Source organism: Pleurodeles waltl, chromosome 7 (assembly GCF_031143425.1).
Source record: "Pleurodeles waltl isolate 20211129_DDA chromosome 7, aPleWal1.hap1.20221129, whole genome shotgun sequence".
Taxonomy (NCBI): domain Eukaryota; kingdom Metazoa; phylum Chordata; class Amphibia; order Caudata; family Salamandridae; genus Pleurodeles; species Pleurodeles waltl.
In genome coordinates this window covers 671983919-672011112 of record NC_090446.1, presented here as the reverse complement: position 1 = coordinate 672011112, position 27194 = coordinate 671983919, and the positions used below count along the sequence as shown (strand labels likewise).

The 27194-nt window shown below is 42.5% G+C and overlaps 1 protein-coding gene across 2 annotated transcripts in view; it reads right to left on the bottom strand.

Annotated features, from left to right (window-relative positions):
- DPYSL3 (dihydropyrimidinase like 3) overlaps positions 1 to 27194 on the bottom strand; it is a 305571-nt gene that overhangs the window by 6836 nt on the left and 271541 nt on the right. For both annotated transcript variants that reach the window (XM_069244670.1, XM_069244671.1), the window contains exons 10-13: positions 14273 to 14414; positions 9941 to 10111; positions 7457 to 7636; positions 2515 to 2674 (exon numbers count right to left, since the gene is read on the bottom strand). In XM_069244670.1, the coding sequence (XP_069100771.1) occupies positions 2515 to 2674; positions 7457 to 7636; positions 9941 to 10111; positions 14273 to 14414 (653 nt within the window). The remainder of the gene's footprint in view (positions 1 to 2514; positions 2675 to 7456; positions 7637 to 9940; positions 10112 to 14272; positions 14415 to 27194) is intronic.

Sequence of the window (27194 nt, the reverse complement as noted above, 5' to 3'; positions counted from 1 at the left end):
GTATTATTTTGTTCCCTCCCTGCACTGCCTGCTGTAAACATAAGCCAGCCACCACTGCATACCTAACAGATAATTGTCAGTGTTTATTTAGATTTAGGGTCGTAATTGCTTTCCAATTGCTCATGGTTTTCTATTATATTTAGAAGCAGGATTCAATGCAAGAAAGTAAACAGAAAAAGAAAATATACTCTACTTTGAACCACTTGGCAAATGCCATAGAGCAAGTAAGCATAGCAAGTCATCGTAACCCTTCAAGAGCAAGCTTTCCCTTTCAGATAAATACACTGAAGTCTCTCAAACAAAAGCTTGTAAAAATGTTTTAATACATCTGTCTTGGAAAAATTTGCTTTTCTTATTTTCGTAAATCCATGGGTTTGGCCCCAAATACCATCTTGCCATTTTCATCAAGTACCTGAGTATTATAATACAACAACTGCACCTCAGTGGCCATTATGTGCACAATTGATACTCTTCCCACCTAGGTTCAAACCAAAGACAACACAGTTCCAACCAGACACCTATAGAGTGCAGCGTGCTATTCAAGTGAACAACAACCTGAACGCACGCCAAAGGGATAATAAGCATTATAAAAATACATTTATAAGTAGAATAGAATAATCTGTCATATGGACAGAATCGATCTTACATGTCTACACATCACATGCATCATATATCCACGGCTCTTACCAAATGTCAGATATAACCACCTATGGCCATTACCAGTCATTCCATTTGTCAGAGATGAATACCATTATGCCTGAGATGGCCCAATTAATGACAATGAGGGTGACAATATATCTAGAAAGACCACTTTATTCCAGGGCTACTACTATAGCAGTTAAGGGATCTATGATGCTATAATTCACGCAATATGCCAGTGAAGGCAACCTGACATCAATGTCGCCATAATGCCCTCAATGTCCGCTATATGCCAAAAATAACTTTATGTCACAGCCTACAAAATGCCTACATGGCCAACAATATACTAAAAGGACAAAATAATGCATGATACTTAAAATGCCATGCTATGAAAAGGAGGGCCATGGTATTGCCTAACATGAAAGCCCAGAATACTCTATAGATGGCCATATTTCACCAGGACCAATTTACTGTCTAGAAACCCAACTCATTCTCTACCAGTGCCACTTTCACCTCAAACCTCACCTCTTTCTCATAGATCAGGATCCATTTCTCATGTTCTCCCACCTTCCTGATCTCAATGTCTTCTGCATGAATCCTTTCTTTACTTATCTCCACCTTTCCTCTTATCACCTTAACCTGTTTCTGCCCCAAATCTCACTCTCATTTTAATGCTTCTCCTCAGTATCCTCTCTTTCATTCATTCTCACTTGCCTCTTTTATCCTAGTTTTCCTTCCTTTTTCTCTCTTCCTTCCTTTCATCCTATTCTTCGTTTTAAAATACTTACTGTCTTGTTCTTTTACGCCTCTTGTTCTTTTTTTTTTACTTTTGCTTTCATTCCCCTCTTTCTTTCTGTTTATTTCCAGCCATCATCCTTTTGCTCTCTTCTCCTTGTCTTTCATCTTTCATTTTATATCTTAATTTCTTCCACCTTCTTCTATCTTTACCTCTCCTTTCATACTCCATTTCTTTTTCTTTTTCTATCCTTCCATCTTCTTTATTCTTTTTCATAGGCCCAATTAAAAAAATACCTTTGGTTACCGAAGTTAAACTTAGATACATAAAGGGCTCGATCAACGAGTACATTACTGACTTACTCACACCTGATATATACAGATTATGGTGTAAAATTGCTTGTGTTAAAACGGCTCTGCAAAGCAAGAAGAGAGTGGCAAGGATGCTCTGGAACGTCTATGTACATCCACAAATGAAGGTACTTGTGAGTTTTTATAAACTTTTTAATGATCATTTATTATCCTGGAAACAGTCACTGATTTAGGCATTTCGATGTTAAGAGTAAACCTATTTCCACGCCAAAAATAGACTGGTGATAGCCCCAAAATTGGTTCTAGTGTAGGCGAACAGTTTTTTTGGTCTGGGAAAAAATGTTTTCCTCCTGGGCACAAAAAATCTAATTATACTAAGAGAAAGCAGTTTTATGAGCAAAGTTGGAAGTTTTATACACTCACACATTGGGAAAAGTCTTTACAAGAAAATAAATGGAAATATAGAAAGGCCTTCCGGGAAAGTTGTGAAAGATGCAGCTATTCAAGGGTACCTTTGTAAAGCTTTGTAAATCGTAGAAATTGTAAACTACACCTTAGAACTCAAGTGTAAAACTATGAAAGTCCATTTGTTCAAGAGAAATAACCTACACTGCAAGAATGCCAACCATCGCAGCACCTCACACTGAAGGAGAGAGGGAACAAGGTGAAAAATAAAATAAAGAGGAAACAAACTCATACACTCCTTAAAGCCTCACCGGAAAGTGTAGTTTTCAAAAGAGCCTTGTGATGCAATAAAACTCTTCGACTTTTGTTGTGCACCAAGGGATGTGACTTTCTAACATCATTATTACGTTGTGGCATACTCACCAGCAAGGCTGAAGGCGGAGTGGTGGAGGTTTCGCACTGGGGGAGTCTGTCGAGTTGGGGATCCCTTGGTGGAGCCAGCTGGCGTCCCTCCTTTGGATGTGGCTAAGTCAAAGACAGGTCCATCGTACATCCCCCTTGGCACGGCACGGAGCTCTGCAAGCTGCAACAGGGAACACGTCAGGTTCAAGGCAAGCGAAAGAATCATATTGGAGTATGTGTGAAAAATATTTAACAGTAGTGTGCCAATGTAAAACTTAAGAATATAGTTTATGAGCTTCTGTTGATATAAATATATTTCTCCTTGTTAAGTCTCTCCTGGGAAGGCGTAGCATTTTGGCGCATTCCCAGGTTTACAAGCTCTTGTAAATCTGGGAATGTGTCAAAATCCATGGGAGTTGCATGGGAACACCCATGCAATGCCTTCCCAGGGCTGAGTAACGCAATGCAGATATTTTTGCTGCGTTACGTTACTCCACATTTATGAAGCCATGCAAGGCCACCTTAGGGTGTCCTTGTGTGGCTTCATAAATCTGCCACAGGAGTTGTGTCGCTCTTGCACCACGTTATGTGGTGCAAGAGTGATACAACTAGGGTCGTAAATATGGCCCATAGATTTTTTTATATGCGTGATATACTGCCTAAAAACAAAGGCCCATATTTATACTTTTTGACGCACAACTGCGCCAACGCAGTTGTGCGTCAAAAATTTTACCGCCGGCTAATGCCATTCCAAAGCGCCATGCGGGCGCCTTATTTATTGAATGACGTTAGCCGGTGCAGCGGACTGGTGTGCGTAAAAAAAAATGACTCACACCAGGCAGCGCCGGCATAGGGGAAAATGGAGGTTGGGCGTCAAAAAATGGGGCAAGTCAGGTCTGAGGCAAAATTCAGGCCTCAACCCGATTTGCGCCATTTTTTTTTACGCCCAACCCCCATTGAAATGACTCCTGTCTTAGCAAAGACAGGAGTCATGCCCCCTTGCCCAATGGCCATGCCCAGGGGACTTATGTCCCCTGGGCATGGTCATTGGGCATACTGGCATGTAGGGGGGCCCAAATCAGGCCCCCCTATGCCACAAAAACAATACGGGAAAAAATACTTACCCAAACTTACCTGTACTTCCCTGGGATGGGTCCCTCCATCCTTGGGTGTCCTCCTGGGGTGGGCAAGGGTGGCAGGGGGTGTCCCTGGGGGCATGGGAGGGCACCTCTGGGCTCCTTCTGAGCCCACAGGTCCCTTAACGCCTGCCCTGACCCAGGCGTTAAAAAACGGCACCCATCAGGCTGGGCGCCGTTTTTTAAGGCCTGCCCCCTCCTGTGCGTCAAAATGACGTCACAGTATAAATATGGGGCACAGGCCTTAAAGTCATTTTTTGGAAGGGAACGCCTACCTTGCATATAATTAACGCAAGGCTGGTTCCCCCTTCCAAAAAATGACGCACATGGTGGAACTTTGACGCCCGCGGGGTCGGACGTCAAAGTATAAATATGGGGCAGGGTTTGCGCCGATTGTGCGTCAAAAATTTTGACGCACATTCGGCGCAAACAGAGTATAAATATGCCCCAAAATTGCCACTGAAAAGCTGCAGTAGTCTTTGGATAGTGAACACACTGCGTGTACTAAAGCTGACCACTAGGTGTCCCATTTGCTCTCCAGACTCCGTAAGCCATAGAAGATGAATCAAAACTCATGCAAGCACTATAGCTGCCAGGTTATCATTTTACTTGTGTGCATTTTCAGGTTTTGAATGTTCTTGTTTGTGATATTTAAGGTATTATGTGTGAAACTTAGTGATAATTTGTCACGAGACAAAAACAAAGCAGTATATTGATTTAGATAAATGCCAAGAAATATCGCCCTTAGCGCACTGTAATGTCTAGAAATTACCTTTACACCAGAGCACGGGTGCTGACGTGTGTATGCAAGTTCAGTACCCTACATCCCAGAATGCACTGTGTTCATGTCACTCAGCTACATAGACACGACCAACTGGCAGATGTCATGGACTTACCACCATGTCATGGATTGAAGTTGGTATTTGCAAGGGAGTATGAACAAGGATTGAATAATGTTTGAAATTGTTTAACTGACCTTTGTCAGAGTTTAAAACAAACCAGTGAATGCTAATGTAGCAAATTAACAGCCGATATCCTGGACTGTACTGATGTGCACTGACAGAACTGTGTGTGTGAGGCCGTGCAGAAAATTAAGGGCGCCCCGCAGGGCATGATTTAATTATGTTGGCATTGATGTGTCTATGTATATCCCAGTAATAGAATAGTACAGGTGCTCCAGCGTGTAACTGACTTCCACTGGCGGAACTGTGTATGTATGTGAATCCTATAATGGAATAGCGGGACTGGTGGAATGCAAGGAGAAGGTGCATCGGCATGGGTGTGCATTGGTGTCCCTATAGTGGTTGACACAGATAGTGGTGCTGCAGGACATGAGTTGGGTGCAGTAGCAGAGCCGGGTAGGTATCCCATTGATGAAACTGAAGGGAATGCTACACACCAATGTTGAGGTGCACAATCGGGCTCTGTGTGGATCCTGGTGATGTTACAGTAAACCAGCCTGAAGGGTGGGGCTGGGATGCATTTACACATGTGTAAGCTTTATCATTTAAATAGTATATTGATAAAGGTAAGAAGTTGGGTGACCGAACGAGTGCTGCTCATGGGTCTCTGGTCAGGCGGTGGAGTTACAACGGCAGAGTGGCAGTGGAGGGCCCTGACGGAGGGATGTGAGGGTCCCAGTATTGACCGGGTCTGGTGGCTTAGTGGACTAATGAGTCCACTGTAGAGGCCTGTGTTTGACCTCATGGTCACAGGTTCAAATCCCAGTGGCGCCACTAAGCCTTTCATCCTTCTGTGGTCGATAAGATGAGTACAACTGAGTTGGGTAACAATAAACATCTGTTATTCAGTGCCAAGATAAGCCTTCTGGATGAACATGCCCTTTACAAATACACATTATGTTATTAGGTAACCAGGAATGTTGCAGGTTAGTATTGACAGGATTCTCCTTTGTCAGTTGCATGCAGAATAGCAGGTGATTCTGCAGGACTGAATTAAGGTGTGCCTTGTCTGAGCTGTGCGGTAATATCAGCCCCCCTACTAGTGTAACAGAGACTATTGCCTATCAGGTTTTGGGTGCATTTGGCAGATCCTGGTACTTGATGTACTGCAGATCAGGATTGGGGTATTCTGACAGAGCCGCTTTGTATGGGCCCAAGTGCTGCAGGACAGGAACAAAAAGCTTTGATAGAGCTCTGCAGTATTCTGCTTCTAGTCAGTTGTAGGTAGGGCTGAGGTGCGTTGACAGAGTCGTATTTGACTTCATATTCTGAAAATGAAAGCTATTTTTGTGGTTCCAGAACTCCAGATTATAGCTCTAACTCCCATGCTTTAAGAATACTTACATATCTTTAGAAAATGTAGACAATGGTAATTTTGAATATTGAAGAAATCTATTTATGAGCGCTAGTTAGTATGTTTAAGTTGAACTCCATTGTGTAATAATACTAATTGAACTATTACGATCGCAATGATAACGTACTGGAGTACAGAACCTCCTGTGATATCGCACTGGAGGGCATATTTACAAGCCACGTGCTGCTGTAGTGTCACTTTTTATGACCCAGCGGTGCAGAATGCAGACCTATTTCTGCGAAGCCATGCAAAAACCACTTTGCGTGGCTTTTCATGGCCTCATCGGTATAGTGTAAGGCAACGCACAGCAGATCTCTGTGGTGCCTTACTCTTCATCAGGGGGGCATTCCATGGGCATTGCAGTGAATTTTACCACACAACACCCATGCGTTTGACGCATTACCCTATTTACAGGGCTCTGTAAACATGTGAATGTGTCAAAATCTTAACAAGGAGAATTGTTTTCATTTTTCCTTGTTTTTTCCGCTTTCTATGTGCGCTGCATTATGCAGCACACATAGAAAGTGGAAAACGCCTCCTTGGCGCCTCCCCTTCCTACACAAAAACAATCCTGCCAAAAACAAAGATGCCCTTGCACCACGGTGCAAGGGTGCCTGTGTTGGCGCTGGGCACCAAATTGTGCTCGGGTGCTGGCTGAAAGGACAGGAATGCACCATTATCTTGTAAATACGGTGCATTCCTACCCTTTCAAATTGGCATAGGGAAGAGCAGCAAAATAACTTTTGGCGCTGCCCTGCTCATATTTTTTATAGAAGTGTCCAAGCCAAACATGCTAATGACTCGACGAAGAGGAGCTCGGCCTGGAGGCAGCCACTGTTGTAATGTTTCTCTGTAACAATGGTATTCAAGTAAATAAATTAGTTGGGCCCAAAATCAGATTTCCATAGCAACCCGCCTCTCCTGGGCCCAGCTCATCCTCTGGTTGCAGAACCACACTCTCTGCTGCATTGCCTCGTGGCACGAAGGAGCTAGATTTGTGAATATGCGTGACAATAATATTTTAGTATGGTGGTGCAGACATGAGCACTAACATGTGTATAACTAATCTGCAATGCGTGGCACTTGGCAGGGCTGAAGCACATGCTTATTTTGTTTAGTGCTCATGGAGTAATATATTTTTAAGGGCTCGAAAATTAACAGATAGGTGCATGTAAAATGAGAACATAAGCTATGTTGATTAGGAAGAGCAGCAAATATCACGAGGAGCACTCGACCAGCAGCCTTAAAAGCATGACTAAATGCAAACATCTTTTTCGAAAAAGACTGACGTTTCAATAGGCCCATGTCCCTGAAAGATAGGCGGGGGCTAGGCAAAGGCATGTTACTCACTGCCGCTGTCCTTGCGGCTTTTACGGTGCACCATTCACCCGGGAAATGGCCAGAGTTACTAATGGACAAAATGGCCTCTGAACAGCTTGGTTCATGCTGCAGGTCCGGAAACTGAAGACATGGCATTGCACAGTCCATGCATGAACTTAATTTGGTCTTACCTTGCTCCTAGCCTTGATGCGCTTGTATACAAAGTCTGGGAAAGGGGTGCAGGGGATGAAGCGGCCGCTGCCTTGAGTGGCATGAAGGTTACCCTCCTCCAACACAATCTTGCCTTGGGCTATCACCACCAAGGGTGCCCCTCGCAACTCCATTCCTTCAAAGATGTTGTATTCCGCTGCCTAGAAATAGAGGAGAAAATGATTTAAGGTTTTCCATTTTAGCCTGCAATAAACCATCTTCTCCAAGCCAGAAGTCAACACATATGAATTCAGTGATCACTCTCCATGCGCTGCGAGTACTGGGAGGAGTGAATCACAGGTATTTGGTGAGGGGGAAATTGATTAGCATATTGAAGGCCGGAGGGAAGCAGGACCGGCCCATCATGAAGGGAGCCAAGGCTCCTTCCTCCATCTCTTTTCTAAAGCATGATGCATGTGTGTCAGGTGGAGATAAGGCCAGCCTCATAGACAATAACCTTGTCAGGGTAGGACACCAGGCACTTGGACTAATGAGGCAGGCTTTAGTGTGCTGATGATTTCACAGCCCAGAGGATAGTGAACTCATAAGCATGGCTAAACCCTGTGGTATTCTCCCCCTCAAGATGAGGGGGAACTTCAATGATAGAGTTAGAACTTGGTGCTTCAGATTTAAGTCATTAAGTTCCCACGGATGATTGTCTATCAAAGACCCCTTGTCACAGTGTGTGATGGGGTCAGCAAGTCTGACTGATCACAAGGTCAGCAAATGAGAAGAGGCAGCAGAATCTTCCGTCATTCACTTGCCTCCCCAAAACCTCCAGCAACCACAAGGCCTTTCTGCTTCTCCCTCCAGCCACCCACTGTCACTGGTGCGGCCCAGTAAGCGCTTGTTGAATGGTGGGTGCATGTGTGGGTACGAATGTGTGTGTGTGTCTGTGCATGGATGCTGTGAGTGGGTGTGTGCAAGTGTATGTGCTTCTGAATGGTGAGTGCATGTGTGCATGCTTGTGAATGGATGGACGTGAGTGACTGTGCACGTGGGTGGGTGTAAGTATGTGTCTGCTTTTGTAAGTGGATGGGTGGAAGACATTGTGCGTAGGTGTGCCCATCCAACTACTCATCCACTTTACAGGCCGCCACTGGAGATGTAACTGCAAACTAACCTCTAAAGAAAACAGGACCCAGTTGCCCACCCGGGACTTGGTTAAAAATGCAGCAGTACAAATGTAATGTACCTAGCAGGCCTCTCTTTCTGGTAAATTATTATATTTCCATATCTAGGGCAGTGACTCGTGTGTTTGGAGATAGGAGAAAGCTATTTTAGTTCTCAAAAAGAATACAGAATTAAATTTTTACTTTGTGATAGTCTTTCATTCAAAGGTTTTAAAAAGTCAACAAATTTGAATTATATGGTGAAGTTACTTGATAGTGAGAAACTGTAACCATGTATTGCTCTAAAATACATCTTAAAAGTGATTTTTTACAGCACACTTATGGTTTTCCACTAGTAGGTATTATGTATCTGTAGACATAATAAAAAACTATTGTATGTTAATACCATCTTGTATGTGGCATTTTTTACTACATCTACATGGACTTAGGCATATTAAAAATAACACCTTCTTTCATATCCCATAAAGCAAACACTTTTCTTTTACTTTTCATAGAAGTCTCTGGTGTGTGACATGTTATGCACAGGATTTTGTTTTTACCATGCCTATACTCCTGCAAGGACATCACAAGGTTGCTCTGTTGTAAGCACTATAGTAGAGAAGTGAATGTATTTCTTAAGAAAGTGTTATTATTCAATGGACAATGTAACACATATTGAAAAATGCATCAATTGCGTAGAGCTTTTCGAGCTTACACCTAGTAAAACCTAAAAAATTAGCACAAACGTCTGGCGGCCTTCTGTTCTCTGTTAGGCATTAAAATGAAAAAAAAATGAAATCTACCTCAATTCTTCACAGAGGTCTAAATTAAACCCCCTCACTCCTAAATGTGAACCTGAATTTTTATGATGGTTGCATAGATCAGAAAACTCCGAAGCCTCTTGATAGTTCGCTCTTGTTTTTAACTTGGCAAATTCTGTGGACCAAGAACATTCTTCATGATGGGGCTGTAAGGCTTATAGTTAAAAGCTGACCATGAAGATACAAGACCTAAAGTGAGGCACGGTTGAGTGTTGTGTTGTATTAAAACTTGCTGACTACATATTACAAAGGCCAGTTGTCAGCACTTCAAAGACGAGAGCAGAGTTAATGTTGTATCTGCAGAAAAAACACATCCTTTTACTTGCATCTGATCACGCTCAATATTAAGGCTAATGCCTGTAAACATCCTTTTTTATTTTCACCTCGTTTTTATTATTTTTAAGTGTGCACTGCAGTGCATTCTGGTCTGTGAAGTCCAAATGATTCTAATTAACAGATGGGATGGCCATTGCAAATAGTGTAGTGTGAGTTCAAATTCTTAATTTTGTCAAACACACAATATTCCACTCACTGATTGATGGCTTTTTGCTGATACAATCTTCACAGCATCTGAGTCCCAAATGACCAAGTCACTGTCGGAGCCCACAGCGATTCGCCCTTTCCGGGGGTACAGGTTGAAAATTTTGGCAGCGTTGGTACTCGTCACTGCCACAAACTGGTTTTCATCCATCTTCCCAGTAGCCTGTTCATATAAAAAAGTAGATTATTTAACAGGAATTCCCCAGAGACAAGCCTCATAACCCAAGAGAACAAAAATAGGTGGAAGGATGGGATTTTGCGGTAAATAAGAGCAGATGGAAGGGCAGAGTGGTACAGAGGATAGAACCGCCCAACCTATTCAATAATATACATATGAACCCTAAGGGCTTCAAATCTTAGTACTTTCAGAGTTCGGTCAGGGCATGAAATCCCATTTGTGGAGTCTAGTTTGATTTTTTGCTAATTCATTTTTTTTCTAAACGTGTTAAATATTTGTTCTTATTTAAGCGTTTTTACAGATCTCCATGCTATAAAAAAGACTTATCTGACAACATAGTAGAAAATGAGATTGCCATTTGACCCCAAAATCTGTGTTCCAAGCTCTGAAAACCACTCCCACCCTTCTCTTCATCAACTACACCCACCCTTCATCCAATCCATAAAAAGCAAAGAGGGTATATGTGCTATGCAGGAACTGATATAGGCAGTAGAATAATTGACCTGTACTCAAGGTTCAATACCCACCCACTGTTCACCCTTATCCCACCCAGCAACATGCAAGAAACTGACATAACCATGAAACGACTTCTGGAAAAGGGTTTACGTGGGTGTGGTTTAATTCTGAAATCAAAAATGTTATGGCCACATGTTAGATTTCGAAAGCTCCACTCGATTTGTGAGTTTGATTTAATGTATTCCATCACATTACTTTTCTCGAAATGTCAATTTTGTATGACAGTGCACATGTGTAAAATAAAATTGGTTCAAAATATATCTTGTGCTTTTGGCCGTGGACTTGCAGCTTTTAAGTCCTGTAAGTAACAGCTGATATTAATATCCTAGCTCAGCTCTATTATAATAACCTTAAAGGACCCAATGTTAAGTATATAGGTATGTATGTAGATGGTATTTGTATAGCACAAAACTAGCCAATTAGACAGCAGAGCAATGTACAATGTCAAATGCAACAACACAGTCAACAAAATAAGGGATATGATGGTCATGATGGCCTTGTAGTTAATGCAGCTGATTTTGAAAATGGTGAAGGCCAATAAGGAGAGCCAATAGAGTCACATCAGGTTGGGGGTGATATTTCTTCCGGCCCTGGATGAGACATGCTGTGACATGCAGGATGCACATTAGGGGTGCCAGTGTGGAGCCTGGGAGGCCATGGAGCTGGGTGTTACCACCATCCAAATACAAGAGTACAAGGGCTTGAACAAATGTTCCAAAGTCACTTTCTGGAGAAACAAAATCCCTTTCTTTTTCAAAAAGAGCAGGTACTAGGCTGCCTTACAATGTTTGCCAGTATGTTTCTTGAACGTGAGGCTGGTGACCAAGATGACTCCATGTAACTGGACATTCAGGGAAAGGTGGGGATCAACACTGTTAAGGTTCATGTTTCTGCTTGTTGTTCTTGAACAATTACAGAAATTATATCTCTGTCAGGTTGAGCTTCCGGTAGGTGCTGGACATCCAGGTCTAGATGAAGTCTAGGCAGTATTTGAGACTTTGGATGTCTAGAGCTGAAAAGACCTTCATGTAAAGATTTATATCACTGGGATATTTGTGAATCTTAATATTGTTATCTGTGAGTAGAGCCTTAAGAGGCTCCATGTAGAGGGTGAAGATGACAGGAGGCAGTATGGCATCCTGTGGAACTCAGCAGGTGATAGGCATATTTTTGTAACCTAGACCTGTATATGTGAACAAAATTATGTTGATTGAATAGGTAGGAGAGGGGCCAGTGAAAGCTTTTGCCATTCATTCCCATTTGAGAATCCGGGGTGTGGATAAGGTTTGGATTGGCAACTGTGTCCAAGGAAGCTGAGAGGTCCAGCAATATTAGGAAACAGGGGTGATCTATATCTGTGGTCAGGAGAGCACTGTGCAAGGTTGCTGTCTTCAAGCTGCAGTGTGCAGTGTGAATCTGAAACTAAATTGGTAGTCATGCAGCAGATGGTTAGCACATTTGTGATCTTGTTGTTGAGCATGGGGTGCTTTTCCAATGATCTTGCTGATGATGGGTGGGTGAGCAGTGGGCCAGTGGTTGCCAAGGTCATCAGGGTCTTTAGGAGTGGGAGGATCTTGCCAGTTTTTATAACATCTGGGATGATGCTTTAAGGAAGGGAGGCATAGACAATGTGAATAGGGGTGAAAGAGCTTCATTAGGGACAGCTATGATGAAGGAGTAAGGTAAGACATCATCTTTATTGGAACTGGCTTTGATGAGTTGAGTATCCCAATATGGTTTTCTACAAGAAGGACTTAATGTAAGAAGAGGTGCCGGATAGGTGTTGGTGAGGTGCTGTCAGACTTTTTTATTATTATTTCACTGAAGAGGAGGTTGACTAGATTGCACTTCTCTTTGGAATTTCGTATAGATGGGGCAAGCAGTGGGTCCAAGCAGTGTTTGTTTGCCTTGAAAACAGTATGCTTCTATTGTTGGTTTCATGAATGGTGTTGGTACAGTACTTTACATTAGCTGATGTGATGAACTGCCGGCATGTTGCATGGAGTGACTTTGGTAAAATGAGGTCATCTGAATGTTCTGTTTTCTCTATTTTCTTTCCTATCTATGGAATTAGCATTTATTGCCAGGAACATCTTTAGAGCACCAGAGTGCTGTACGTTTTGGCTTTCACTTATATGTTTTTGTTGGAATGTAGATGCTCACCTAGTTCTCCAAAAAAGAGTTAAAGTCATTTAAAAGGTGTAGGCAATGGGAGTAGACTTGGCAGGATGGGGGATGAGCACATGCCTTAGGTTATTGATGAAGCTTTTGAAGGAATCAAAGGTTTCATCTTACATTTTAGGTTAACCTTAGTTTGTTGATCAGATGCTGAGCAACCATATAGGAACGGTGAGGTGGTTGCTCTAGGCCAGAAGTATAGGGGGTATCAATTGAATTGTTGGTGATGTAGAAAGATTAGGTCAAGGATGTGGCCTTTAGAGTGTGTTTGCTGGGTGACATGCTGTATCATGTTGAGTGTGTCAGTGAGATTGAGGATGGTGTCTCATGTTTTTTTTAGCTTGCATTTATTGGAAGATTAAAATTTCTCATAAGGGTGGTATGGGTGTGCTGATGGACAAGATGGAGAGGAAATCTGAGAATTCATAGGTACCATTCTTCTTCTGCATGGAGGCTCTTAGATGAGATAAAAGTTGGTGGTCTGAGTTGCAGAAAATGGGAAGTGGCAAATCAGTAGCCCCATGGAGATGGGCTTGAAATAATTAGAACCTGTTAGATGCAGGGTGCACAAAGATTTATTTATTTTATTTATTTTTTATTTACTTATTTATTTTTTCATTCATTCATCTAAGTATTCTATTTTTTTCTTCTTAGAGAGTCTACTTAGCATGATCCCTTGTCTTCTGCCTCTGAGTGTTTTTTTCATAATTTGTGACTAGGTGATCTTTGCAATTGTATCCGGTTTTAAAACTGTGGTATTAGAAAATAATGTTTTATGACAATATTGTAAATGGCCTAGCACTTACCATCTACTTTACTTTGGTATATGCATGGATCATACCTTAGATTTATCTTACACTGTGAGAGAATCACAAGGTACCAAATTAATATGAGAGTGGTTTTCCTTGAACCTTTTTTGAGATTCAAATGTTTATGCCTTCATGATTGGCCCGCCTCCTTTACCTCGGTGATAGGAACTATCAATTGGTTATGTGACACTGATTTGCATAATGCTACAGCAAGGAGAAGAGATTACTGGCCAGACGAAAACAAAAATATGACATATGGTTAAGCAATTACAACATAGAAGTTATAAAAAGCAAAACCTAAAAGGAGTCCACCATGTTGCGCGATCTGGCATTAGGTATGAAGCACATATCCTAAAGATTATCGCAGACAGAAATCAGGAAGGTACCAGCTAGATATGGTTTTAATGGTTTCTCAAAGACATAGAAAGAAGGGAAGTGGTATGTAGATCCTTCAGTCTGCTTATTAAGCAGAAACAATGAACAACATTTATGGATAGGGCCTTTCATGTCACTGTTATTTCGAAATAATGAAGAAAACTGATAAACTGGTTGAACCTTTCCATCGTTTATCAAGTAAGCATTATGTAGACACATTCAGGGTACTATAAACAGTCCTACATTCCACAATTCTAGCGCCACTTACCACAGACTTGTCCCAGATGACGGACATGCGCTCCTCTATGCCATTGGTGCCCTCAGGGATTAGGGTGAAGTTGTCTTTTCCAATAGCCTTCTGTGCAGTGCTAAAGGTGCAGTGCGCGCTCCCCACCACCTGCAGGTCACCACTGTTACGACAAAAGTGGGGGGAGTCAGGTTAGGGTAACGAAGACGTTACTCAAGCCTAAAATGTATTATTCAATAACTCCTTTGGGAAGTGCGGTTAGAAAGATGGGGATTATACCTGTGACTTGCAGTCACTCCCATATATAGAGCCGTTCACAGCCTATCTGCTCCCTCCCCACTGGGTAGCACACACACTATATACCACAATGATTATAAGGCATACACGGATATATTTGTTCATAAGTGTACTCTAATCATGTGCCACATCTCGTCACTCCTTCCACTGATAACGTCTTTCTATTTCAGCTTTCTACTGTTGTTATCATTCTCTTACCCAGCTACGGACTAATCCATCAGTACATCACTCCCATCCAGTCATTCATCCGTTCATACATCCATCCATTCATCCATCCATGCAGCCATCCAGACACCATCCATCCATCCGTCTGGCTTGTGTTTGTTCTTGGTTTCTAACCAAGGTATGGAGTCACTGACAGACACAACTAAGTGACAGTAGTTTGGCGGGATCAAAAAAGCTAGTGACAAAGATAGGAGATGCAAGTGGCAAATAAATCAGTACACAAATCAGTTTTGTGTGTTTCTTCCTGTCGCCATCGTTAGTTCATAAACTTCAACGTCCCCTGGTTGGAAGACACAAATATTGAAAAAAACAAAATTATACTAACCTGTAACTCTTATTTTCCTGTTACGTCTGATATAGCATCATATGCTGGATGCGATCCCATTTGCTAGATTTGGACTTGTGTCAAAGATTGTTTGAGGCACTAGGGTTAAGGGTTTTTGTCTTTGAGATATGCTCTATTTTGGCCAGTGGTTTGCAGCAGTGAGATTTAGATATGGTACTGCAAAAATGCCTGTAAATTCAATGAAGAAGAGCTAAAATCCTTGGAAGGACAACTATAGCTCTCGCATTGTGATAAACATTGCAGTCTATTGCTAAATCTCAATCTTTATTAAAATTATCATTGTTTCTTTTTCGTACCGTTTCCTCTGAGTTATGCTTCAAAGGCTGAGAGGCCTTAACCTTGATGTTTTGATGGCCACAGAAATGAAAACTTTTTTTACTATCCAATTATTCAATTCCATAAAGGGCAGAAGAGGGGCATTCACTTAAAATCGTATTCGACTAGACCTAAGCTAATAAAAAAGCATACTTTCATAAACAGGTACCTCTCTACACTCCCACGGTGTGCCCAATAAAGATTTCAAAGACGGACGTACAGGTACCACAAGGCAAATATGAAAGAGATTCCGGACTTGGCCAACATAAAAGTAAAGCAACAGAAGGAACCACAACCCTCAAAACACTCATCACTCAGCAGTATGACTTTCACCTTCCCACGACACATTGTAAACTCACAGTGTGCCCATCTACTCTCACAGGCTTTTTCAAGTTGCCCAGACTAAGGAATCATCTGACATGGAAAAAAGACATGACTGCCACCACAAACACACAGTCCTGATATGCCATAAAAAATTCACACACAAAATAACAGAGTGGAGCTCAGATGAGAAGAAATATTCTTCTAAAGACATTTTAATGTGGGAGTTGTCACTCAGGAGCAAAAGGTTCCCAGAGATTAAATGGAAACTAACAGGACCCTATGAGAAGCACCATCATTTGCTTATTGATCAACTCTTCACACATGGCTCTGACTCACAAAGTAAAACTTACAATTTTCCTTACTATTTCTTTGCTATTCACAAACTCCGAGTTAATAGTGTTTATGTCTGAGGAGAATCGTCAGTCAGGCGAACAACTCCATGCATATAAAGATAGGGCAGGCCTATCTTTTTATGTTCAGAGCTCTCCGTGCTGCATGCTGAATCTCCGCAGTCGTAAGCTCACTATTAACTCAGAGTTTGTGAGTAGCAAAAAAATAGTAAACTTGAACAAAAGCGTGAGTTTACCTTTGTGACCCAGGACAAAGGAAAGCAAATCACTCCAAAGGCACCTGTATTGAAAAGGAATTGAGAGCCTCTATAGAGAACATGAAGAACCTGAACATTCCAAACTGCCCTAAAAAACACAAAGAAATAGCAGCATCAATTGAGTAATCAATTGATTGATCCCAAAATTGCAAAACCCAAATCTTCCTGGTCTATAACCAGGACCAAACAGCTCCCAAAGATACAACCATGAACAGCTAACACAAAAGGTATCCCTGCCCAAGATACCAAAACCAGACTCAAATAGTGAGCACTGTCCACCACTCCACCAGAAAGACACTCAACAGCACCTGTAGAAAATGTTGTTTCTCCTGAAATTACAGAGAGACCTCTCAAAACCATCAGAGTCACAAGCACCTATAAACTCCTCTTACTTCGCCCATGTATATTATAGGAAGCAGTTACCCCATGCTCTCCCACAGAACTCCATTCAAAGGTACTAACTGCTCCCCTATGCAGAGGCCTAAATGTCCAGAAGAAACATCCCCCTCCTCCTTGAACTGCTGCAGAATTTATCACAATCAACCCTGCAAAGCAACACTAACTTGAATGTTGTAACTTTCGAAGTGAGCACTCCTTAATTCTTCCTCTAGCAAGATCCCTTAAAGTCACAATGTTGGATGGCAATTATTCAATGCAATAAGAATTACTTTTCTATCTATTGAAACCACCGAAAAACCCATACATCCCCCTACTAGTGCAGGTCAGCCTTGGCTTACCACAGAGAGCTAGTTGATACTCACAAGGAATACAATCTAGACATCATCATAATTCTACAGAAAAACATAGTTGAACCCTGTTACAAAAGCCATTGTGAACACACTACTAGCCAAGAGGTTTCAATAATTGACCTTAACTGAAATGCAAAAACAGGGTTGATAGGCCAGAAGCCAGAGGAGGCCTCTCTTCTGTACACATATACCCCATAATTTTGTATGTGCATTAAGTAAATAGATTTTGTTCTATATGCACAAGAAGCAGCAATATTTAGCACCTGTCAGGTGTCCCCAAACTATTCAATGAACAATACATCAACCAAATCACAAGACAATAAGTATTGATCAAAGAAAACGTCTTCCAGGGAGATCTTAGCATTCTCTTTAGGTACTTCTTGGCATAGTGAATGCATTTCTTAATGACAACGACCTAAAGCAAAAACATACAAGGCAGGTCTAGGAGAAAAGCTCCTGATTAGACCCCATTATCTCTTACCACAGAGTCTGGTGACTCAAGACCCCACTAGGGTAGATTGGTCAGACCGTTTCCAAATTATATTCTCCTTCAGCTTCAATAAGCTGGGCCAGTAGTGTCAGGCCTGGCAGCTTTTTGGTGTGTCTCCCCTGTCTTTTTGCCTTCTGACCTCCTGTTTTTATGGTTTACTGGACTCTGTTTTTGCTGGTTTGTTGTCTCAGCGCACTTTACCACTGTTGATCAGGGCTAAAGTGCAAGTGCTCCCTATGTAAATTGTACTGTTGATTGGTTTATCCATGATTGGTATATTTGATTTACAGGTAAGTCCCTAGTAAAGTGTGCTAGAGGTGACAAGGGTCCGCAAATCAAATGCTACTAGTGGGCCTGCAGCACTGATTGTGCCTCCCACATAAGTAGCCCTCGAAACATGGCTCATACCTGCCACTGCTATGTCTCAGTGTGAAGTTTTGAACTGCCAATTTGACCTGTCAGGTGTACCAACCTGCTAGGCCCAAACCCTCACTTTTGATACATGTAAGGAGCCTCTAAGGTAGGCCCTAGGTAGCCCCATGGTCAGAGTGCAGTGTATTTAAAAGGTAGGACATGTACTGGTGTGTTTTACATGTCCTAACTGTGAAATACTGTCAAATTCAGGTTTCACTGTTGCAAGGCCTATCTCTATCATAGTTTAACATGAGTGCTGCCTTTAAATAACTTTAAAGTGCAACTTCCCTTTAAGAGCAGATAGAAATTTGGAGTTTAGGGTCTCTGAACTCACAATTTAAAAATACATCTTTTAGTGAAGCTGATTTTTTAATTGTGAGTTTGAAAATGCCACTTTTAGAAAGTAGGCATTTTCTTGCTTAAAACATTCTGTGACTCTGCCTGTTTGTGGATTCCCCGTCTGGGTCAGTTTGTCAGTTGGGCTCTTTACACCTCTCCTCTAGACAGTGGCACAAAAGGAGCTGGGGTGTAGCCTGCATATCCTGATGAGCCATCTGAGCTTGAGTGGAGGCAGGAGTGGTTGCTTGCACCTGAAAGGACTGTACCTGCCCTCACACAATGCCGTCTCCACCCCTTGGTGTGTGTTTAGGGCCTGGCCTAGACAAGGAATGATCTTGCAAACACTTGAGACTTTGCTTTGAAGTTTTCCAACTTCAAACACAGAAAGGGGTGTAAGTATCGGACCCAAAACCCCAGACCATTAAAATATTTCTGGAATCAAGAGGAACTTCTGCCAGTGGAAGAGCTGGAGGAGGAGTACTGTCCCTTTGTTGTGTTGCTTTGCTGGATTGGCCTGCAGTTGCTGCTTCTACCTTAAAAGAGTGCAGGGTGAACTTTGCTGTGTAGCCTGCTTGAGAAAGTTCTCCAAGGGCTTGGAGTAGAGCTTGCCTCCTGTTAGAAGTCTCAGGGACACCAAAGACTTCAGTTTCCTCGATCTGCAGCACTGGGAACTGTGTGTGTTTTGTGCTGTTCAAGAGGAGAAACCACTGTCACGCCGCCAATGAAGCCTCTGGCTTGCTTGCACCATGATCTGCTGATGCCGCATGGAGTCGCACTGCCTCGCTTCGCACCACGACCCTGGTTTCACCAACACCGTCCTCAGATTACTTCACTGAGCCACTGCTTGCACCGTGACCTGAGGGCCCCGCACTCCGGCATCACCCGCTCACAATGCAGCCTGGGCATCCCCGATGACACTGCTTCTGCTGGCACCGGTGCCGCTGCCTGTACTGTGGCCTGTGGACACCACTTGTGAGGAGCACGAAGCACCGTCCCGTCCCACCGACGCCAGCACCATCAACTGCAGTGTCGTCACCAGGCATCCCTGCCCGCACCGTGGCCTGTGCACACTGCTCGCGAGGGTCACAAAGCACTGTCGCTTGGGCCTACCAATGACAACAATTCAGCAATGATGCCGTCTCTGCCTTCACTGTGACCTGGTGACACCACACGTGGCACAGCCCCGCTTCACGACGCAGCCCTGGTTTCATTGACGCTGCTAGGTGCCGTCATCAAGCCGCTGCCTGCACGTGACCTGTGGGCACCACAGGTCGCATCGTCCCACTTCGCACCGCATGTCACATCATCCCGCTTTGCACTGCAGCCCCAACGCCATCCAGGCCAGTGCTTCTGACTTCATCAGCGCAGATTTTGATCGGCAACGCATGTGACTTCAATGGCCAGACGACTCCCACACCTACTTCGGATCCGACACTGCGACGCCACTCTCCAGAGCTCACTGCGAGGACCACAATGCCCTGCAATTCCAACGGTACTGTTTGCAGGTCTTCCCGACACCGAAGCTGGCCTGAGATGCTGCGGTCAGCCTGAACTGTTGGCTTTGTTGATCACAACACCGTGATAGCCCCAAGTGGAGCTATTGACTTCAAGGAACTGTATTTTTGAGAAATGGTGCAGAATTCATATTTTTATTATTGTATGTTGGATTGTTATTGTATTTGGTCTTGTTTTATATAGCTAAATATTGGCTATTTTTCTAAAACTGGTGTGGTATCCTTTTGCAGTGCTTTCACTTATTACTGTGTGTTATGTGCAAATGCTTTACACATTGCTTCTGAGATAAGCCTGACTGCTCATGCCAAGCTACCTAGGGGGTTAGCAGGGGTTATCTGAGCAGGTATCTCCCTTATTCTGACTAGAGTGAGGGTCCCTACTTTGATAGGGAGCAAAACGACTGCCAAATACAGACCCCATTTCTAACAAGTACCATGCTAGAAATATTATGAATCAATAACTAAACATGTAAAATGAAGTGTTGTTCTATTTCCTCTTTGAGAAGGTTGGAAATAAGAAAGGAAAAGGCCTTAGGTTATTATAGCAATACAAAGCTAAATTTCAATTGCACCCCTGCTAAACAGAAGAAAATAGTGAAGCCCTCTGCACCATCGTTCTTTGAAGAATGAAATTGAGAATAAAGAGGATCCTGGAGAGAAGATGGCATTGAACCCCTCACTGACTACATATCAAACAACTATGAGTAGCAAGAAATCAATACAGGAACAACTTCCCTAAGTATGATGTCTTTTATTTGAAGTACCGAAGTGACGAGGCACAAAGGAGACTAAAGAAGCACATTGACATTATAAGGCATTCCAACAGCTTCACCCTTACAGTGCTTGACCACTTAATTTACGAACTGAATGAGTTTACTGATGTTATGGCTAACAAAACACACATCATCAGACTTCAGCTCTCCAAGTGTAAGGCCACTTGGTTGCTTTTTGGCAACAAAATCCTCTCTCTCTTTTCACTGCCCCAATAATGTGTTTTATCACTTGATCCTTCTAGTTTAAGAAGGCAAACCAACCATGGAAGTACTGGTTCAATATTTTTTCGAAGTCACTGCTCTTCATTTGCTAGAAATCATTAACACAAGCCGAATTAAGGGAATTACATAACACTTCCATTCCTCAGGTTCAAACCAATGCAGTAAACACTGTAGACGTCAGAACCCACCTGGTTTCCATGCCATACGAGGACCTTCAATACTATATCCCTCTTTAACCTTTCTACAGAGTGCTTAAATGGCCTGATTAGAAACATGAACATGTACATGAACCAATACACTGACGACATGTGGCTGTTTATCATGGACACCACAGGCTTAAGACACAACCCACCAAAGTGATGCTTAAGACAGTTCATGATTGGATGTCATTCCACTGTACAAACTGCAATCCCCTACAACTCACTGTATACTTTATGGTTAATCCCTGTGCTTTCTCCCATTCAGTAATTGGTAATTCCCTGATGATACCTTCTGCACGATGCCAAATTCATGGGTTTCATTTTTTTAAACAAGCTCAGTTTAGACTGTGACATTAATGCCGTGTTGAAAGGCAAACAATACAAGAATATCAACACTAAACAATTGTTTGCTTTGTCGTTCAGACCCAGCTTTTATTATTTGCACTTTGTGGAAATAGCCTGGAATTCTGTATCTCCAAAAAGCAGAATGAATCTTCCAAGGTATCGTTGGGCATCCCTATATAGACCACAAGACTCCAGTCCTGGTGACACTCCACTGGTCCTCAGTAATTAATGTTATGCGTTCAAAACATAGTTCCTGACTCACAAAGCCCTAAACCTCACCACACCCTGCGATGTACATGATAAGATTAATTACTTGGGAGGAGTCACAGATTTACACAGTACAATTTACATTGGCCAGAAATACCTCTTCGCAATTAAAAGCAAGCCTTAGCACAAACTCTCTGGAAATGTTTGAAACATTTTGAGTGTTCTTCCTTCACAAATATGACTTTTCCTCTTCTTTCCTTAAGGAAAACGTTGAGAAGCGTTCTCTCCAATAATACCAAATTCAGAGAACATGTCCGATGCACTACCCCTGCTATAACAGACATATTAATTATACAATCTCGCCTCGTTTGTCTTCTCTCCACCCCTGCCACACTCTGCCCAGTTTCTTCAGCTTCCCTTATCCCCCTGTCTTCTCAATATACTTTCCATGTGGAGCTGTTCCACGTCCATCCAGCCTTATTGTTCACTTCCTCCTTCTCGATCCTACTAGGAAATGTTACCTTGCAGGCCAGGCACTCCCAACCTTCCTTTATTAAGTTCCTTGCTTAAATCTTCTTTGATAATACAGCTTTCCAACAATGTTCTCAGCTCTCTTGCATTGCCTCTCATCTTACAGCACCATCTGTTATAAAGGGAGATGTCCCATCTCCTCTTCACACCATCACTTGCTGCAAGGACTATCTCTGGAGGCACACATGCCTGACGAGGTCCCCTATTTTTCTTCTATGCCTCCGCCTCTCCTTGAGAATGCTAATTTCATCAAAGAATATGTTGATTTTTTCTGTGGTTCAGATTCTTTTTTGGATCGAGGCCTACTACTTCCCTCAAACCTTCTTATACATTGCATCTTCATGTTCTGGGAGCCACACTCTCCCTCTTTAAGTTTTGAATCCGCCTCTCACGTAACTTTAACTTCTCCTAGGGGTTCACCTACTCTACTCCCGCTGCACCTCTACTGAGAAGCCCGGTTTATGTCCACAGGTTTCCTCTCCAGTTCCTGTGCATTAACCAGAAGCATTTTTTTTTCAGTACACCACCTGTGTGTGTGCCTTGGAACCCTATGGCAACCTATTCTATAGTATGGGTTGAAAAGAGCTGGCCATCTGCAGTCAATGCCACGGTGTGCTACGGTTTCATGCCCTTGAGGCCTTCTTTACTGAAATTATTACAAAGGATTAGTGATTGTTTCACAACCAGTGATATTCTTAGTTGCATGTTCTTTTGTGATTGGTCTTCTCCATGCATACTAACGGTCGCCTGGACCTATCAGCGTTTTATACAGCACAGGCATGTCCAGGTCTGTGCTCTCTTTTACGCCGTGGGAAAGTCATAAAGATGGTTGATGAAGTGCCATTGACCTCCACGGATTCTTTTTCTACAGTGGGAAAAAAAGGCATTCGAATGAAAAACCAATAATTCGCACTTCAGGCAGGCATCGAAATAATTTGTTCTGCCCGGCAACCTATTTTGAACTGGAAAAAGGCATTCGAATGAAAAAACAATAATTCGCACTTCAGGCAGGCATCAAAATAATTTGCTGTGCTCGGCAACCTATTTTGAACTGGAACAAAAGACACAGCTACAAAAATGTAGATATAAATAGATAAACAAGTCAATAAACATGTTTTGCTCGTAAAAGAGAAAGCGAGAGAAAGAGAGAGAGAGAGAGAGAGAGAGAATGTGAGTGTGTGTGCTTCACCTGTCTGTGTACATAGGCATATTACTGTTGATTGACTCGGTTTCAGAGTCAGTTATGAATCATGTACAGGTTTGTATTGCCTTCTTGTGCTTAAGTGCATACCTGTCTGACATAAACTGGCAGGAGTATGGAGCAAGTCTGTACATTTTTATCACAATGTGCTTCTCTGAGTCTAACTGCTTTCTGACCCAGTGACTATTTCTTAGCATGTGTCGCCGTGTGTACGTAACCTTATAACTGCGTATGTTTCCGCTTTGTGTGTGATTGAGGTTTGTAAGAATTGCCAAACCAGAGAATCTATCTCCTTCACTTCAGAGTTGGGGATGGATGACTGTGTGAGTGATATCTTTGGATGGCTGCGTGTGTCTGTTTGTGTGCATCTGTTTTTATGTGTACACATGTAGGAGGTAGAGTCAGAGTACGATTAACTGCTCAATATGTCCTTGGCAGTGATAGTGGCAGTGACCATCCTTGTTTGACTTGGAGTGTGTGTGTGTCCATGTTTGTTTATGGAAATAGCCGTAATTGCAAGGTCCTCACTACTACACACCACATGGCATGTGTTTTCACATAAATCTTTATATCTTTAAATATGCGGTGAACTGCACTTAATGATTTAGTGATGCATGTTCCATAAATAATAATTTTGATGCCAAGTGGATTGATGTTAACAAATCCACATGGCACATTAGGGTTCCAAGCAGTTTATACTTCTTAGTAACCAGAACCCACAAGACCACACAAGCACCAGAAACTCCAGCCTCTTCTAAGTTTTAACTCTTGAATCAAAAGCATACTCCTCCTGCAGGGAAATAGATTTCAGAGAAGGCTCTCGGGTGGAATCATTCGTGTGTCAGGATATACACCACACGTTCCTGCCATTAACTCTACAAGTTCTGTGGTTCGTCATAGGTTGTATACCTCTGTTCTACTTTTAAAAGACATCAAAGCAAAAACAGAACTTGTTCCATGATTGCTGAGGATGATGATGGATAGTTTAATGGATAAAGACAAGGCTGGTCTTGCAAAGCGGGTGCTAGCGGACGCAGACATTGAAGCTGTATTCAGAGCTGGAGGGCCCGCGTATATCAGCCCAGAAAGATGACATTTGTCTGGTAGAGGTGATCCCACCAGGCAAGTAGACAGGCCCATCCCCATGTGCATCTATATCTACAGTATGGCGTGCAGGTCAGTGCTGCAGCAGCAATGCGGACTCACACACGAGAAGCTCTGATTATTCATGCTCTTTGTGAAGGTCTGGGGGAATAGTGCTTTGAGTGGGCTGCTGCATGGCACTCCTGATACCCCTCAATGCTCAGCAACAGGGGCAACAGCAAAGCTTGAAACCACATGTGAGCAATATAAATAGGGCCAATGGAGGGCCGGCTTTACCACTGGTGGTGCCTGTGCAAAAATATTTTATGGCACTCCCACCAATGACCTCCTCCACGGATTCCTCCCTCCAACAGTGCCTCTCATCTCTCCATATTCCCGCACTCAAATACATTTAATTTGTTTTAAATATCTGGCTGGGGTTCACTTCACCAATTAGATATATATGGAAAATGTCACTTACCCAGTGTACATCTGTTCGTGGCATGAGAGGCTGCAGATTCACATGCTGTGCATATCCCGCCATCTAGTGTTGGGCTCGCAGTGTTACAAGTTGTTTTTCTTCGAAGAATTCTTTTTGAGTCACGAGATTGAGGGGCTCCTCCCCATTCGGCTCCATTGCGCATGGGTGTCGACTCCATCGTAGATTGTTTTCCCCGCAGAGGGTGAGATAGGAGTTGTGCATATAGTAATAGTGCCCATGCAATGGAGTAAGTATGTATGTACATAATGTGACTAAATTGATATATTTACAAATTTACAAATGTACAAGTTTTATTTTTATCAACTTATAACGGCTACAGGCTCCCGGGGAGGTGGGAGGGTGCATGTGAATCTGCAGCGTCTCATGCCACGAACAGATGTACACTGGGTAAGTGACATTTTCCGTTCGATGGCATGTGTAGCTGCAGATACACATGCTCTGCATAGACTAGTAAGCAGTTATCTCCCCAAAGCGGTGGTTTAGCCTGTAGGAGTTGAAGTTGTTTGAAATAATGTTCTTAATACTGCTTGTCCTACTGTGGCTTGTTGTGTTGTTAACACATCCACACAGTGATAGTCATAGTGAATGTATGAGGCGTAGACCATGTGGCTGCCTTACAGATTTCTGTCATTGGTATATTTCCTAGAAAGGCCATGGTGGCGCCTTTCTTTCTAGTGGAGTGTGCCTTTGGTGTAATAGGCAGTTCTCTCTTTGCTTTTACATAACAGGTTTGAATACACTTAACTATCCATCTGGCAATGCCTTGTTTGGATATTGGATTCCCTGCATGAAGTTTTTGGAAAGCTACAAACAATTGTTTTGTTTTGCGGACTTGTTTGGTTCTATCAATGTAATACATTAGTGCTCTTTTTATGTCTAATGTATGTAATGCTCTTTCAGCTACAGAGTCTGGTTCTGGAAAGAACACTGGGAGTTCCACTGTTTGACTTAAGTGGAACGGTGATATAACTTTTGACAAAAATTTGGGATTTGTGCGTAGAACCACTTTATGTTTGTGTATTTGTATAAAGGGTTCTTGTATGGTAAAGGCTTGTATTTCATTTGCTCTTCTGAGAGATGTGATAGCTATTAGGAAGGCTACTTTCCAGGTTAAGTATTGTATCTCACAAGAGTGCATGGGTTCAAATGGTGGACCCATGAGTCATGTTAATACAATATTGAGGTTCCACGAAGGAACTGGTGGTGTTCTTGGTGGAATGATCCTTTTTAGACCCTCCATAAATGCTTTTATGACTGGGATTCTGAATAGTGAAGTTGAATGTGTAATTTGCAGATAGGCAGAAATTGCTGTGAGATGTATTTTAATGGATGAAAAAGCTAACTTAGACTTTTGTAAGTGTAGTAAGTAGCTTACAGTGTTTTTCACGGATGCGTGTAATGGTTGAATTTGATTATTATGACAGTAATAAACACATCTTTTCCATTTATTTGCATAGCAATGTCTTGTAGTAGGTTTTCTAGCCTGTTTGATGACCTCCATACATTCTTGTGTAAGGTCTAGATGTCCGAATTCTAAGACTTCAGGAGCCAGATTGCTAGATTGAGCGATGCTGGATTCGGGTGTCTGATCTGTTGTTTGTGTTGAGTTAACAGATCTGGTCTGTTTGGAAGTTTGATATGAGGCACTACTGACAGGTCTACTAGTGTTGTGTACCAAGGTTGTCATGCCCAAGTTGGTGCTATTAGTATTAGTTTGAGTTTGTTTTGACTCAATTTGTTTACGAGATACGGAAGGAGTGGGAGAGGGGGAAAAGCGTAAGCAAATATTCCTAACCAACTCATCCATAACGCATTGCCCTTGGAGTGAGGCTGTGGGTACCTGGATGCGAAGTTTTGGCATTTTGTGTTTTCTTTAGTTGCAAATAGGTCTATTTGCGGTGTTCCCCAGTTTTGAAAGTAGGTTTGTAGTATCTGGGGATGAATTTCCCATTCATGGATCTGTTGGTGATCCCGACTGAGATTGTCGGCTAACTGGTTTTGAATTCCTGGAATGTATTGCTCTATTAGGCGAATGTGATTGTGAATCGCCCAATGCCAAATCCTTTGTGCTAAGAGACACAACTGTGTTGAGTGTGTCCCTCCCTGTTTGTTTAGGTAATACATTGTTGTCATGTTGTGTGTTTTGACAAGAATGTGTTTGTGGGCTATTAGTGGTTGAAATGCTTTCAACGCTAGAAACACTGCTAGTAGTTCTAGATGATTTATATGAAGTTGTTTCTGCTGAGTGTCCCATTGTCC